Source organism: Gadus morhua, chromosome 1 (assembly GCF_902167405.1).
Source record: "Gadus morhua chromosome 1, gadMor3.0, whole genome shotgun sequence".
Classification (NCBI taxonomy): Eukaryota; Metazoa; Chordata; class Actinopteri; order Gadiformes; family Gadidae; genus Gadus; species Gadus morhua.
Genome location: NC_044048.1, coordinates 1,431,067 through 1,444,611, shown reverse-complemented (window position 1 = coordinate 1,444,611; position 13,545 = coordinate 1,431,067). Strand labels below are relative to the sequence as shown.

The window sequence follows — 13,545 nt, the reverse complement described above, 5'->3', positions numbered from 1 at the left end:
AGTGTTGTGATGATCACTGTGGTAACGACACCCCCATCGCTCAGGGTTTCAGACTCCCTGCTGGATGATTTTTCACCACAGCCTTGACGTGACCTTTAGGGCTTAAGCACTTGGAGGGATTAAGAAATCGCTGGGCTGCCCTCACTAGTATATATTCTGCTATTCCAAACTTCTGGTACAAACAGGGTTGGCCCTGCAGACAAGTAAAGTGTTTATCTCTGAAAGATTCATTTATTTTTTAAATTGAGGGTCAAAAGTCTAGGCAGCAGCCCCTGAATTTACATTTATCATAGCCAATTCAAATGAGCTGTTGGCCTAGTGTGGTTTTATTCATCAGGACTGACGCGGGGTGTATGAGAAAGGCAGAGGTCAGCCGGGTCACATCAGCCCAGTCTCGGTGTCCCTGAGGCTGCGAATTGAGAAGCATTGCCCACAATTTAAATCTGGGTACTTAGAAAGTGTTCCATTTCTGCTTGTGTTTTTAATAAGAAGCAAGACGCATTAGGCCTCAAATTCTCAATCTGAGGACAGACGGTGCGTGTGTGTGGGAGGCTCATGGACGTGCATGCAGGAACTTCCTATCATAACCGGGAGCGCGCTTTATGACGTAAGTCGCTTGCCGCGCAGTGATGATGGCGGTGCGTGAACGCGCAGTGAAAGCAATGGCTGCTCTGGAACGGCGGGTGCCTAGCCTCGGTGATTTCGAGGGCCAAAGCTGGAGCACCTGGGCCGAGAGGGCCGGTGTGACCGCGTCGGATGGTAAGGAAGCACGTTTTCATCCGTATCGGCTGATAATGGAGACGATTGATGAACCCGTCGGCGTTTATTCTCGGGGAAACGGCGGGCAGCGCTAACCATGTTACCCAAACAAAGACCCTGCCGGGTCCTAGCGCTGGCCCCCTAACATGTTGCTCTCTCCCAGGTCCTCCCAGGTCTTCAGCCAGAGAATAGTGATAATCATTTCAATTTCAGCACCATATTACACATGTATACACTTCATCCTTAACACTGAGCAGGCAGGGGATGGGCAGCGCTCTGTGTGTCAATGAAACACGCTCCACATCAGTGCTTTCAGAGAGCGAAATTAGGCTCTGTATGGATGGTAGGGCGATACAACTTATTGCAATGGAGCGCTAGCTGGTGGCTAGCTCCCGGCTCGGCCAGCCGTCAAGCATCGAGCTAATGCTGCTAACGCCGCTAGCCGCGGGAGGATGCCGACGGAGGTGGAGTCTGAGGCTGGGGCCACCGTGTAAACCCCAGTCGAGCCTTTGATATCAAGGGTCGTGACTTCATGGTCCCCTCACCTGGTACACTGTCCCTCTGATGGTTGACAGCACCACCAACTCCCATTCCAATCTTTGTGAAGCAAAACGTTTGAAGAGGAACCCCTCATTTTGCCTCCTTGACCAAGGAGTGGTTTATCCTACTGACATTTTTAGTGCGCTTTATCTTGGTCTGGCATCCGTCCGAGTGCCACTCCGTTCCTAACTAGCTCACCTTTGGCCCCATACTGAGGATGGTAACCCGGCGATGCAACTACAAGCATTACAGACGTCCATTAGTTTAATATACAAAGTATATCCCTCCCTCAAGCTGTTCCAGTGTGTAGCTGGAAGGCCCCGTTACAGAACTTTTGTGGTGATGCCTTCATTTCTAAAGATGTTGCCAATAGCTTTGACCTATGTCCCTCCCTTTGCTTGATTTATTTGATATTAGGATTTCCATCAACAAGAGGGTGCAGAGGTCTAAAGATGTCCTGTTATATCTGTGATCTGTATTCCAGGGGCTGATGTAGAAGAGAGCGGCAAGAATGGCAAAAAGGCAGCTGAGGCCATGTCGCTCAGCAAGGAGGGTAAGTCCTGCTGAAACACCGGGTCTTTCTGAACCAAGGGCCAGCCAGTGTGGATGTGTGTTGGTATGGCTTTTCACTATGCTGTTTGTTACATGTTTGGTGGGGCGACTGAACCTGCTGTTGGAAGAAGATGTTAAGTCAATGTTGCCTGGCTCTCAATTATAGTAGTAGTCGTAGCAGTGTTGTTAATGGTAGCAGCAGTCAGACGGGCGATTTACCCTGTTTTATTTGGTGGTGGCGTGTACAGGTACTCGCTTGTGCTTGTATTTGGATTTTTGCAGTTTTTTTTACAGTTCAGGGGAGAGGTACTTATCACTTATCACTTATTAGGTACTTATCACTCCTGAGTGATAAAGTTGCGCCGAGAAGCTAACTATAATTGGCCTCTCAGCGCAACTTTATTAGCTGTCGTTGTAGGGTGTTTATGTTTCACCACTCCACTTCGTGAGTGGTGAAGTCTTTAGAGCCAGGGTGTCTGTAAAACACGGCCTATTTTGTAGACGTATGCTGAACCCTATGCTTTATCGCTTTGTCTCTTGATTTGGGCATTTGTCCTGTCTCTATATGTCCCCCCCAGTGTTCATCTGGGCGGTTAGTATGCTATGAATGTGCTGCGTCATGTATTACTCACTGGCTCCCCCCCCCCTCCAGACATGTGTATCTTCGGCCACTACCCGGGCCAGGACGACTTCTACCTGGTGGTGTGCAGCCACTGCGGCCAGGTGGTGAAGCCCCAGGCCTTCGAGAAGCACTGCGAGCGGCGCCACGGACCGCTGGCCAAGGTGTACGCCCGCCTGCGGGCCCCTGCCCCGGCCCCCGCCCCGCAGCCACAGCAGAGGGCCCGCCACGGCCACGGCCACTCCCCGTCGCACGCCCCGAGCGCCCCGCCGGCCCCAGCTTGGGAGGGCCGCGGGGCCCCGGGGCAGGGGCCCCCGCCGCCACTGTCACGGGCGGCCCCGCCCTCCCCCTCCACCCCGCCCCAGTACAGACACGCCAAGAGCTCCAAGGAGGGAGGACGGTACGCCGGGACGGGGTCTGGCTGGGGCCGTGTGCATGAGCAGGGGCAGGCAGTGGTGAGGGGGGGGTGTTGGCCCCCCAAGAGGTGGTTCTGTGTTCCCGCCCAAATGTCCTCTTAGCCCCTGCCTGTCTGTTTGCTCACGTGCCTTTAGATAAAGGGGTCAAAACCTGACGCAAATAGTGTCAAATGTTTTACAGAGATCAGTTTGAGCTATAGTAGTCTGTCTCTTTCCGTTTGACGTTGACCATGTATTGAATAGTGACCGCTGGCTGAAGAGGCCCCAGGCCCCTGAGCCTAACTCTCTGTCCCCCCCAGACCCAGGCCTCTGAGCCTGACTCTCTGTCTCTCCCAGACCCAGGCCCCTGAGCCTAACTCTCTGTCTTCCCCAGACCCCCCCCCCTGGAGAAGCTGTCTCCCAGCAGCGGCGGTGGAAGCGGACGTGTGGAGGCGCCCGCGTTCAAGCCACCTCCGGTCCTGGACCCCCCGCTGAGCTCGCCGCCCCTGTCCCTCCGAGACCCCCCCTGGCCACATGGGGGCGCCACCCCTCCGCCTGGCCGGCAGTCCCCAGGGGAGCGAGGGCCCCCCTCCACCCAGAAGAAGGACCCCGTGATGGGGGCCGGGGTGGGGCTTGGGGGCCCCTCCCACCGGGTCCCCAGACCGTACAACAAGGTGGCCTCCAGTAAGTATGGAGGGGGGGGGGAGGAGGACGCCCCGACAGTAAAACGTACGGGCAGTGGCAGTTATCTCTGTTGTAGTATCACCTGGATGTCTGTATAGGAAGGCCTTGAGGGCTCCAACATCATGCATTATGGCCCCTTCTGTAATCTGGCTCTACTGCCGTTTGACTGTGTGGTCGGGGGCTCTAGGATACTCATGAACTGGAGCATCTATGTTGACCACACTAAAGAGGTTTACACAAGTCATCTATTTATGATATTGATTGGACATTTTGATGTTGTTGTTTGGCAGATCGGTGTCTGCATCGAACCAAAACAGGTACTCACAGCCCCTCTCAATAACACACATATCTCCGCTTCGGACCCTAAATCACTGTGTGTGTGTGTGTGTGTGTGTGTGTGTGTGTGTGTGTGTGTGTGTGTGTGTGTGTGTGTGTGTGTGTGTGTGTGTGTGTGTGTGTGTGTGTGTGTGTGTGTGTGTGTGTGTGTGTGTGTGTGTGTGTCCGTGTCCCCCAGGGAGGGAATGTGACCTGGACAAACACTGTGGAGTCCTGGACCCGGACAGAAAGAAGGTCTGCACGCGCCTCCTCACCTGCAACGTAAGAAGCACGCACACATTACAGACATGCACGCAGAGACACGCAAACACCAACAGACAGACACACACCAATGAGTGAGATTATTGCTTAAGTAAGCATGGCTGGATTAGTATCAAATGGTAATACGATATTCTTCTAACTTGTGACATGTGACTTCTAGTCACATGCTCCAGGTCATGGACAAACCTGTTACGTTTGCTCTGCCGAGAAATGCCTCGCTAAACGCAACACAAAATCTGTACACTAGGCCTCAATGATACAGGAAGTGCTTATATGGTCGCTGTGTGAAGGAGGAAGTACATACAAAGGCCGCTTCCAGTTATGACAGGATGACGCGGCGAACGGGAAATGACAAAAAGGAGTGGGAGAGGTGGGGGTCGTTGCTTGGAATAAAAAAAGTATTTAAATATCCTACTGTAGGTCTACTTCCTACCACACGTCTTCCAATGTCATGTCGGCAACACCAAGCCGTTTCTAGTGCCTGGGGGATTCGTTCCTGGTCCCGCTCGCTTACTGTTTTTCTCCGTCGCGATACAAGGAAGTCACCGATCGTTCATGTGTGAACTAGTTTCTCTTGTATTAGTAATTTGCGGTCCAGTGCCGTCCTTTTCCCATGTGGGAACATTATTGCTTTTCACTTCACTTTATACGTTGTTGGTTGGAGATGGTTGTTTTCACGTTTTAGGTTAGGTTGGAGCAGAGTAGATATAGGTCCCGACTAATTCACATTCCCTTTTACTTTCTGAGTAGGACAAGTTGGGTCCCCCAGAGTTAGGGTTAGTTAGGGTTTTCTTTCTGTTTTATTATCTTTCCTTTCGTTGATTTAATAACCGTCCCGCCATGTACAAGGCAGCGCCTACAAAATAAAACGTCTGTTTTCAACGTGAGTCCTGACTTTCAGTTTGTGTTACTCGGTCCGTGACCCAAAGTGTGGTTCGTAACATAATAGCAGAATTAACAGTGTGAGTCTCATCTGCTGTGCTCAACTGTGATTGGCCGGTTAAAGGGCCAGTGAAGTAACTATTTCAGCTCGAATTCAAACACTGAAATTAAAAAAAAGGTGTTTTAGGAGTTCTAGGAAGGAGGACGACGTGTTATCCCCATGGTTACGGCCCACGCCATATTTGTGATACTTAGTTTAGTATCGACGTTGAGGTTGAGCGTTTATAATGAGCGACGACGTGTATGTAACGCACCGTAACGTTAAACTATAGGTGTCCGACAACTAGGGCTGGGCGATATGGACAAAATCTTATATCACGATATGAGTAATTTTGTATCACGATATGGATATATATCACGATATGGTATTTTTGAAGTAAATTAAAATAATAAATGGCTTAAAATAACCATACTTCACATTTCATCAGTTTTTTCTTTTATTTTGAACTTGAATTTCCATGCTTACAAAGGAGTAAGTAGCGAACAATCTGTCATTAACTGCAGGGTCATATAGTGCAAACATCGAACTGTTTTTTCAATACAAATAACATTTTTTTTTTAAAGGTGTGCTTCACACCTGCCTGACTGTCAGTCAGTGCAGTGTAATATAAAATAAAAATCACAGCATCACACAAATATTTTAAATACTAATTATACACTTATAAAATAAAGTTATGTGCTGTGCAAATAGCTGGTGGTAAAAATAGAACTGTTTCTTCAATACAAATGAGATTTTTTTTCAAGTTAACAGGTGAGTCTCACACCTGCCTTGCTTCAGTCAGTGCATTGCAATATAATTTCTTCTTTTTTTTTTTTCTCTCGGTATAAACGATATGGCCAAATCTCTCCCGGTAGACACTTTCATATTGTCCACGGTATGATATCGTCATATCGCCCAGCCCTACCGACAACCCGTCCACACACCCCCCCCCGGCAGAGCTCCACACGGCCACACACACACCGTCCAGAGAGAGCACCACACACACACGCACCAGACAGGACAGAGCTCCACACGACCACACACACACCGTCCAGAGAGAGGTCCACACGTCCAAGAAAATAATGCCACCTGTATTCAATAGTGGAACGTTCAGGGGGAAAATGGCAAAAATTTAGTATTTAACCTCAGTTTTCTCTAAATCTGGGAATTACTGCAGTAAAGGTGATAAACTGGCATGGATTACTATGGTGACGATCATATAACTGTTTTGGGTTGACTGGCGTTATCTATAAATTTGTTTTGTGTTTTAGCTTAACTGCAATTTCTTTTCCTTTTCTCCGTCATTGTATGATGCTTTTAAGTGTTTAGCTGTGTAGTGAATCCATGAAGTAATTTCTGGGTAGGATGGTCTCCATAGACGCTAACAGAAGGGGGTGATCAAAGTGGAGGTCAGGATGCTCACCGTAATCCCCCCCCCCCCCCCAGATCCACTCCATCCACCAGCGGAGGAAGGTGCCCGGGCGAAGTAAAAACTTTGACCAGCTGGTGGCGGAGCTGAAGACCAAGGTCCGGGAGAAGGGCCCCCAGTCGCTGGACGGCAGCCTGTCTTCGGGGCTCCCCTCCAGCCCTGAGGCCCCCAGAGAACCCACGGGGGCCCCTCACTGCAGGAGACCCCTGGCCACCCTCCCTGCCTTCAGGTACGTGTGGGTGGGACCCCCTGGGGGTGTCCTGGGGGGTCACAGAGTACAGGGTTCTATGTCAGAGAACCACCTTGCCTCGGTCAACTTTCTCCAAACAATGATCTCCACAAGTGGGCTCAGCAGGTCACAGGGTTAGATGGGAGGGTTTTACGTCCAATCCTTCTTATGTAACATTTGTAAATGCTCAGGGAGGTTTGTGCATGCTTTGGGGGTCAGGCCACTTGTAGGGCTCCAGTCTAACAGTCCTACTGGCGACAGTGGTGCATATCACCTTTTAATTTTTGTAGCACCATAAATAAGGTGGTGGAACGTTTCTCTGCCGCGTCTCCTTGTACCATCTATCTTTTTATTCATGAGAAAAGAGGAACTTGCTGTACAGTTAAATGTTTTATTGCATCAGTGGTACTTTTCTTCTTAACTGCCAGTTCCTCTCGAGCCAAGTCCCTCCTCGTCCTTTGTTAAAACCTCCTTTTAATAACCGGCGGGTCATTAGGTCACAAACTCGTGTTAGGATTTATACTTTCCTTCTCTACCGATTCCCTCGTCCAGAAGAGTGTGCGTGTTTCATATGGAGGCTCTCATTCTGAGTATCACTAGTGCTGCGGTGCAGCTCCAGTGAAACTGGACAGCGTACAGACCACCTGTTGGCTCTGTATACCAACTGGAACTTCAGTAGGTTGTTTTCCACACACCAACGCTGCGTACAGCCGGTCACTCCCATCACTGCTCCAAACCTTCCTGAGCACCCATCATATGAAAGCAGAATCTATCTCCCAGAACCCTGACTGACTTCCAAGAAGCTGCCTGCCTTCGACTGAAATAAAACAGGATTTTGAAATGTTAAAATATTGATTCATAAATGTAGGTATTTGTGTGATATACGATTCATTTGTTGAACGTGAATCGACTGATTTGGTTAGGTTCGAGTAATAGTGTAATCCATTTGTATGGTACGCCGGTACATGCTAGTTGAAGTTGTAAATCGCCCAGCTTTCTTGCGGCATTTCACTGAGGAACGGCCCCTTTTGGTCGGTCCATCTGGCTATTCTGAAAGTAGAGTGAGTTCAGTGAGGCTGGATTACACCATAACCCACCCACAGCGGTATTCCAATAAAACGTTCTTACCGACGCAACCGATTTGGAAACATGAATGGGGAACTAACGATGGGGTCAACCTGTTTGTGTGGACAACGTTGTTTTTATTTCAATATGTTTTCTTCCTTATTTGAAATGCCCTTCTGTCTCCCCCACTCCCTCCCCCTCCTAGTCGGTCCCGGGCCTCGTCGGAGAGCGCCCTCGACGAGGAGATGTCGCGGCAGGACGACGGCAGCCTGGGGGCCCCCTCTCCGCTGGTCCAGGGGCCCCTCTCCAGTGACGACAGCGAAGAGGATGGGGCGGAGGAGCCGGCTCCGTACCCCTCCTCCACTTCCCATCCCCGGCCCCTGGCGGTAAGACCTCTGACCTGTCCGCGGGGCCTGGCTTAGGGGTTACTAACATTCAGCATTTTGTGTTTTTTTTTAATCATGGCTTATAAAAGTTAGTTCATTTGAAATTCAATATTTATATGTACTTCGTTTCTATATGTGTATGTATACGTGTATGTATTTACGTTTCATGGGATTGACAGCCAGATTGTTTCCCCGAGATCCCCTGATTGGAGGGAACAGAGGCGGGGGAGGGCCTTAGCTAAATTGTCTCCTACAGCACAATTCCTTAGCAACTGATATTCCTACATTTCACTAATACCTGATGGACGACTTGGCCTTCATAACATGGAACACATTACTGATGGCTCTCAAACATATTGGGAGGCCACAGAGCTTGTTTCCAGCACATTCTAACAGGCCTGCATCTATTGCATTAGGCTTACAAATGCCAAGAGCCAGGGGTGAGAGAAAACCCTAAATATTATGATGTGTTGGTTCTAATGAGACGTACAACTCAACACTTTCATGGGCGAACGCTCCGCAGCGGTAAAAGAAGTCTCTCAAACACTTGAAGGCTTCAGTCCTGATGGGATTACCGCGTGTCACCAGCGACCGGAGCTCTCACATGTTTCTAAAGCCGTTCCTCTGCTACGCTCTGCTCCTCCACTACGCTCTGCTCCTCCACTACGCTCTGCTCCTCCACTACGCTCTGCTCCTCCTAAAGGAGCTGCTCCTCCTAAAGGAGCTGCTCCTCGCTAAAGGAGCAGACCGTAGCGGAGGGTTGAATTGGGTCGTGTGTCCGTCTCGGCAGGGTCTGTTCCAGGGCCTCGTTTCCCGATAACGATGGATCCACGCTCGTACGATCCATCGCAAATTTCTATGGAGCGTTTCCCAAAACTCCTCTTAACATGAACACGCGTTCACTGCACTCACGACGTTCGTAGGATTGTACCTGTCTACTGACACGGTGCTGAAATGGGCTCCGTAGGAGGGGGAGACGAAGGAATGTGGCAGGAAAATGGGGTTAAAAAGCGTTCAAACATCTCCCCATCAAGGCCAACAGCAGAGTAACTGCAATAATATGAATGCTAAAGATATTAAAACACAATTGATAAGGCCTAGGCCGATATCAGTCCTATTCCTGCATGCCCTGTGCGTACATTTTCACAACATTTTCCCCCTGAAATAATTCCATATTACAAAAAGTGTGACGACTACATCTATCTTAATGTTCTGATTTCTGAAACATGCTTTGCGCAGCAAAGAGAGCCGACTTTGTCTGATTCCGGTTTCATTGATTGGAGCGCACTCTCTAGCCTAGAATTTTTGTAGACATTAAAAATGCAACGTTCCATTCATTCATTAACATTCAAACGCAGAGGCTAGGCATTGACACACGGCTATTGCTGACCCGATTAGGAGAGCTTGGTCTAGATCCTGCCCATATCGTTGGGAAGGATGATGTAGGCTATAGCCTAGGTCTTTTTACACTGCCAAGCCGGTTCGGTCGCAGGTTGGCACGACCGGCGATTTCCCTTCTTATCTCAAGTTTCCTGTGTAAAACTGAGGGGGTCAAATCCCCCGTTCGTCAAGGCGCGGGCTTTCTTGGTTCAATGGAGAAGGCGGGGCTGCGCACGGAGTCCAGACCTCTTTAGAATAATTTGTATTATTGTAAACTCCCGAATGTTTTAATTTTTTTCCGAATGAAGACAGCCGCGTACAATAATGAGTTTACGGCTGAGAGTAGACTACAAACTCGATTAACTATGGTCAGGGATGTTCGTTACTGTCTAGACACGGTCCAATAAATAGTGACTGGTGCAGTAGTGTTGTGTTTGGGTGAATACCTGTGTAATGAGGCCCCTCCCCCCCCCCCAGGTGTGCTCGTTTGGCAGCCACGCGCTGGGCCACGGCGTGTACACCTTCGACCGCCGCCTGCACCACCTGAGGTCAGCCCTCAGCTCCATGCTGGAGCAGCACATCAGCGCCCACCTGTGGAAGTAAGTCACTCCCTCTCTGAAATCAGGGTTATATTTATGAGCTAAAATTGTAATATCAATATTAAGCATGTTTGCCTCTCTGACATTATCTGCACAAAGTACAGTTTTTAGGATTCCTAGGAGCATCACTGTCCTCTAGGGGCGGACATAATGCATGCTGGACTTTGCAGTCCTGCCGCATTCCTTCTAATGGAGAAATTGTCATTCCAAGCCGGTTGTCCATATTCTTAACCGTGTGGCCTGCTTTCACAATGTGCGTCATGAGATGAACTCCTCAGGTTCAAAGTTCAAAAGCTTTATTTGTCCAACATGTTGCCATGTTGGAAAATTGTCTTTGATTGAAGGCAGTCTGTTCTATAATTGTGTGAATGTGGTGCTTGTGTAAGGAGTATGTTGTGTGTGTGTGTGTGTTGCCTTGGGTATGAAGGATTTTGTATAGAGAGATTTTTTGGCTAGAGGCACTCTGTATCTTCTGCCTGATGGAAGCAGCTCAAAGCAGCCATGTAGGAGGTGGGAGGGATCCAGGAGAGGGGACGGGAGGGATCCAGGAGAGGGGACGGGGGGATCCAGGAGAGGGGACGGGAGGGATACAGGAGAGGGGAATTGGTCTTCCTCTCCACTGCTTGAGTGCGCAAGTCTGATAGCTGTTTTTGTTGGATGCTGGTTATCTTGCTTGCCTGCTTAATTATCCTAGCCAGTTGTCCCTTGCATCTGCTTGTTAGGAAGCTGTACCAGGGTGTAATGTTGAAGGATATGACTGATGCGATCAGTTTCTGATAAACCGTTAATAAAAGTCCTTTCTGACATCGAAACCTTTCAGCTTCCTCAGGAGACGCATGCGTTATTTGGCTAAAGGTTTAAGTTGACTAGACCTTGTCTAGGGCTTTGCCAGTAGTTTTTTAATGGTGGAGTATAATTGGACTTGGCAGACGCGTATTTAAAACTGAATCGCAGGTTCTGACGGAGCTCAACACATCCACACACGCTGTGGCGTTATGTACAAGTGTCCGAGGAGCTGAGGGGGGTTTATGATAAGTGGGTGCGTGTTCTCTAATGCATCCATGTTTTTGACGCGTTCTATTTGAGGTAGTTAATCTGTTCATACCTAAAAGTAGGTTCTCATTCTTTCCGAGAAGTTGATGCGATTCCACTTCACTCCGTTATTTAATCAAAAACAAACCTATATTTACGTCCTGCAGTGCAATTAAACATTGGCTTGTAGCGCAGACTTCTTTTGATATTAATTATCGATGCATATAACGGATGACGGTAATTCTAGGTGTAAATGTAATTCCCTCCGTCCTACAACATGAACAGTGACAGTACAAAGATACCCGGTTGTGTTTGGTAAATGATTCATTGAGCTTGCAGAGTCGGTAGAGGCTAAACATCCATATCTTAAAATGAAACTATTTGACAGTGAAACTGATTGCAGGCATCATATAGGTGTCCTTGTATTTTGGCTCAGATCTTTTTTCTTTTCTTTTTTTAATGGATCATTAGTTTGGTTTCCTGATCCTGTGTCCTTTTTTAAATCAGGAAAATACCTCAAGCCCAGGAGCCCCCGTCTCCCCAGCCCGCAGCACGAACCACCACCTCCTCTCCCTCCTCCACCTCCTCCTCCTCCTCGTCCTCCTCCTCGTCCTCCTCCTCCTCCTCAGTACATTCCAAGGTCCGCACAGGAAGTCACACCAGCTCCTCGGCCAAAAGCTCTTCGTCCTCGTCCTCTTCCTCGTCGTCCGGCCGCGGGCTGGGGAGGCCCTCAGGCCCATCGGAGAACTCCAGCAGTGGGGGCAGCGGCGGGGGGGGGCCCTGCTCGGCGGCGCGGGGCCCTTTGGGGCCGGGCCGACCCAAGAACCCGGTGGGGCGGCCAAGCAAGCAGATGCTGAGGCAGCGGGACGCGGCGGTGGCGGCGGCCGCTCTACGGAAGCGCAAGGCGCCCTCGCAGGAGGGCGAGCACTCGGGCCCAGACAGGAACTGCGTCACACCTCAGGACCGAGGCCGCCCCCCTCCCTCGCCCTTCTCCCCCTCCCCTTCCTCGTCAAAGGCCAACCCCTCGCCCGTCGTTTCCCACGGACAGACCAACGGCAGTCTCTTGCCCGGGGGCAAGCCCCGCCCCCAGCCCTTCCCCTCAGAAACCCATTCGCCGGCAACAGCCTTGTCATACAAGCGGCTCCACCCCCCCGCCGCGGGCCACCCCTCGCCAGCCGAGGCCACAGCCACGCACGCCGCCACTAACTGTCGCGGCCCCGGGCCTGGGGGGGACCCGGGGCCAGGGGGGCGGCCCGGGGGGCGGGACTTTGAACACCGGGCGCTGGTGAAGAAACGCAAGGCAGGAAACAATAACAATGGCGAACGCTTGCCGTCCACCAAGCCGCCAGCGCCCCGCCCTCCCCCCTCCTCGGCCTCCTCCTCGTCCCCGCGCTCCAACTTCTACCCCTGGAAGGAGAGCAAAGGGGGGCCGCTGGAGAAGAAGCTGGGCCCCCAGAAGGTGAGGCCCGGCCCTGACCTTCTGACAACCAGTGGGGGGAGGAGGAGGAGGAGGAGTCCCCTGCATTAGAGGCTGGCTGCCTGGGAGGAGGAGTCCCCCCTCTAGGGGAGGACCCTTCCCCTCTAGGGGGGAACTCTTCCCCCCCCTCTAGGGGAAGGGTCCTCCCCTCTAGGGGAAGAGTCCTCCCCCCTGGATGGGGGGGTAGAGTCCTCCACTGACCTACTAGCAGCAGGCTGTTGTAGCCCGTGGACATGGTCAGATCAGTATAAAATACTTTTCTCAAGGAATCTTGAATTTATGCTAATTTAAAGGAATTTAGGACCATGATTTTTACTCTCAAAACATGATTTAAGCCTGAATTTGAGTGTTATCCATTTTAATTTATGAATGACTTCTAGATAAACATGTGCCATTATTATTTGACTAACATTTATTGCACAAAGATGTTGCAGGTATAACCTTAATGATCTTCTCTTCTGATCCCACAGCCAAAACTGCACCATTAATGAGTGCCTGCCTTAAAGCCACTATGAGGAGCCAGCTCTGCACAGTCGTGTGTGTGTGTGTGTGTGTGTGTGTGTGTGTGTGTGTGTGTGTGTGTGTGTGTGTGTGTGTGTGTGTGTGTGTGTGTGTGTGTGTGTGTGTGTGTGTGTGTGTGTGTGTGTGTGTGTGTGTGTGTATGTGAATCTTGTGGTTCTTAGTGTCTGAATCAGACGTGTGCGTGTTTTCTGTTGTATGGATGAATATCGTGGGGGGTGAGTTTCTGTGAATTGAATTTTTAGAAATACCTCAAGACCATCTGGTTATGCTGCTAAATTAAAACATGGACTAAAATGTCCTTTACACTCTGACTTGTTTTGTTCTGCACTTGGATGTCTGCATTTTCTGACCACTGGCC

At 50.1% G+C, this 13,545-nt stretch overlaps 1 protein-coding gene across 3 annotated transcripts; it reads left to right on the top strand.

Moving 5' to 3' along the window:
* The first annotated feature begins 570 nt into the window (after positions 1–570).
* On the top strand, positions 571–13,498 carry atxn7l2a (ataxin 7-like 2a). Of its 3 annotated transcripts, none has more exons than XM_030349854.1 (11): positions 571–759; positions 1,784–1,852; positions 2,504–2,870; positions 3,260–3,549; positions 3,840–3,866; positions 4,064–4,146; positions 6,515–6,726; positions 7,997–8,177; positions 10,035–10,156; positions 11,696–12,647; positions 13,136–13,498. In XM_030349854.1, exons 1-11 carry the CDS (start codon positions 630–632, stop codon positions 13,151–13,153), a joined length of 2,451 nt encoding a protein of 816 aa, XP_030205714.1. In that variant the 5' UTR covers positions 571–629; the 3' UTR covers positions 13,154–13,498. The 3 variants fall into 3 exon arrangements, with proteins under 3 accessions (XP_030205714.1, XP_030205721.1, XP_030205739.1); XM_030349879.1 differs by having other exon boundaries at positions 644–759; positions 1,717–1,852; XM_030349861.1 differs by lacking the exon at positions 3,840–3,866 and having other exon boundaries at positions 573–759.
* Positions 13,499–13,545: the final 47 nt, after the last annotated feature.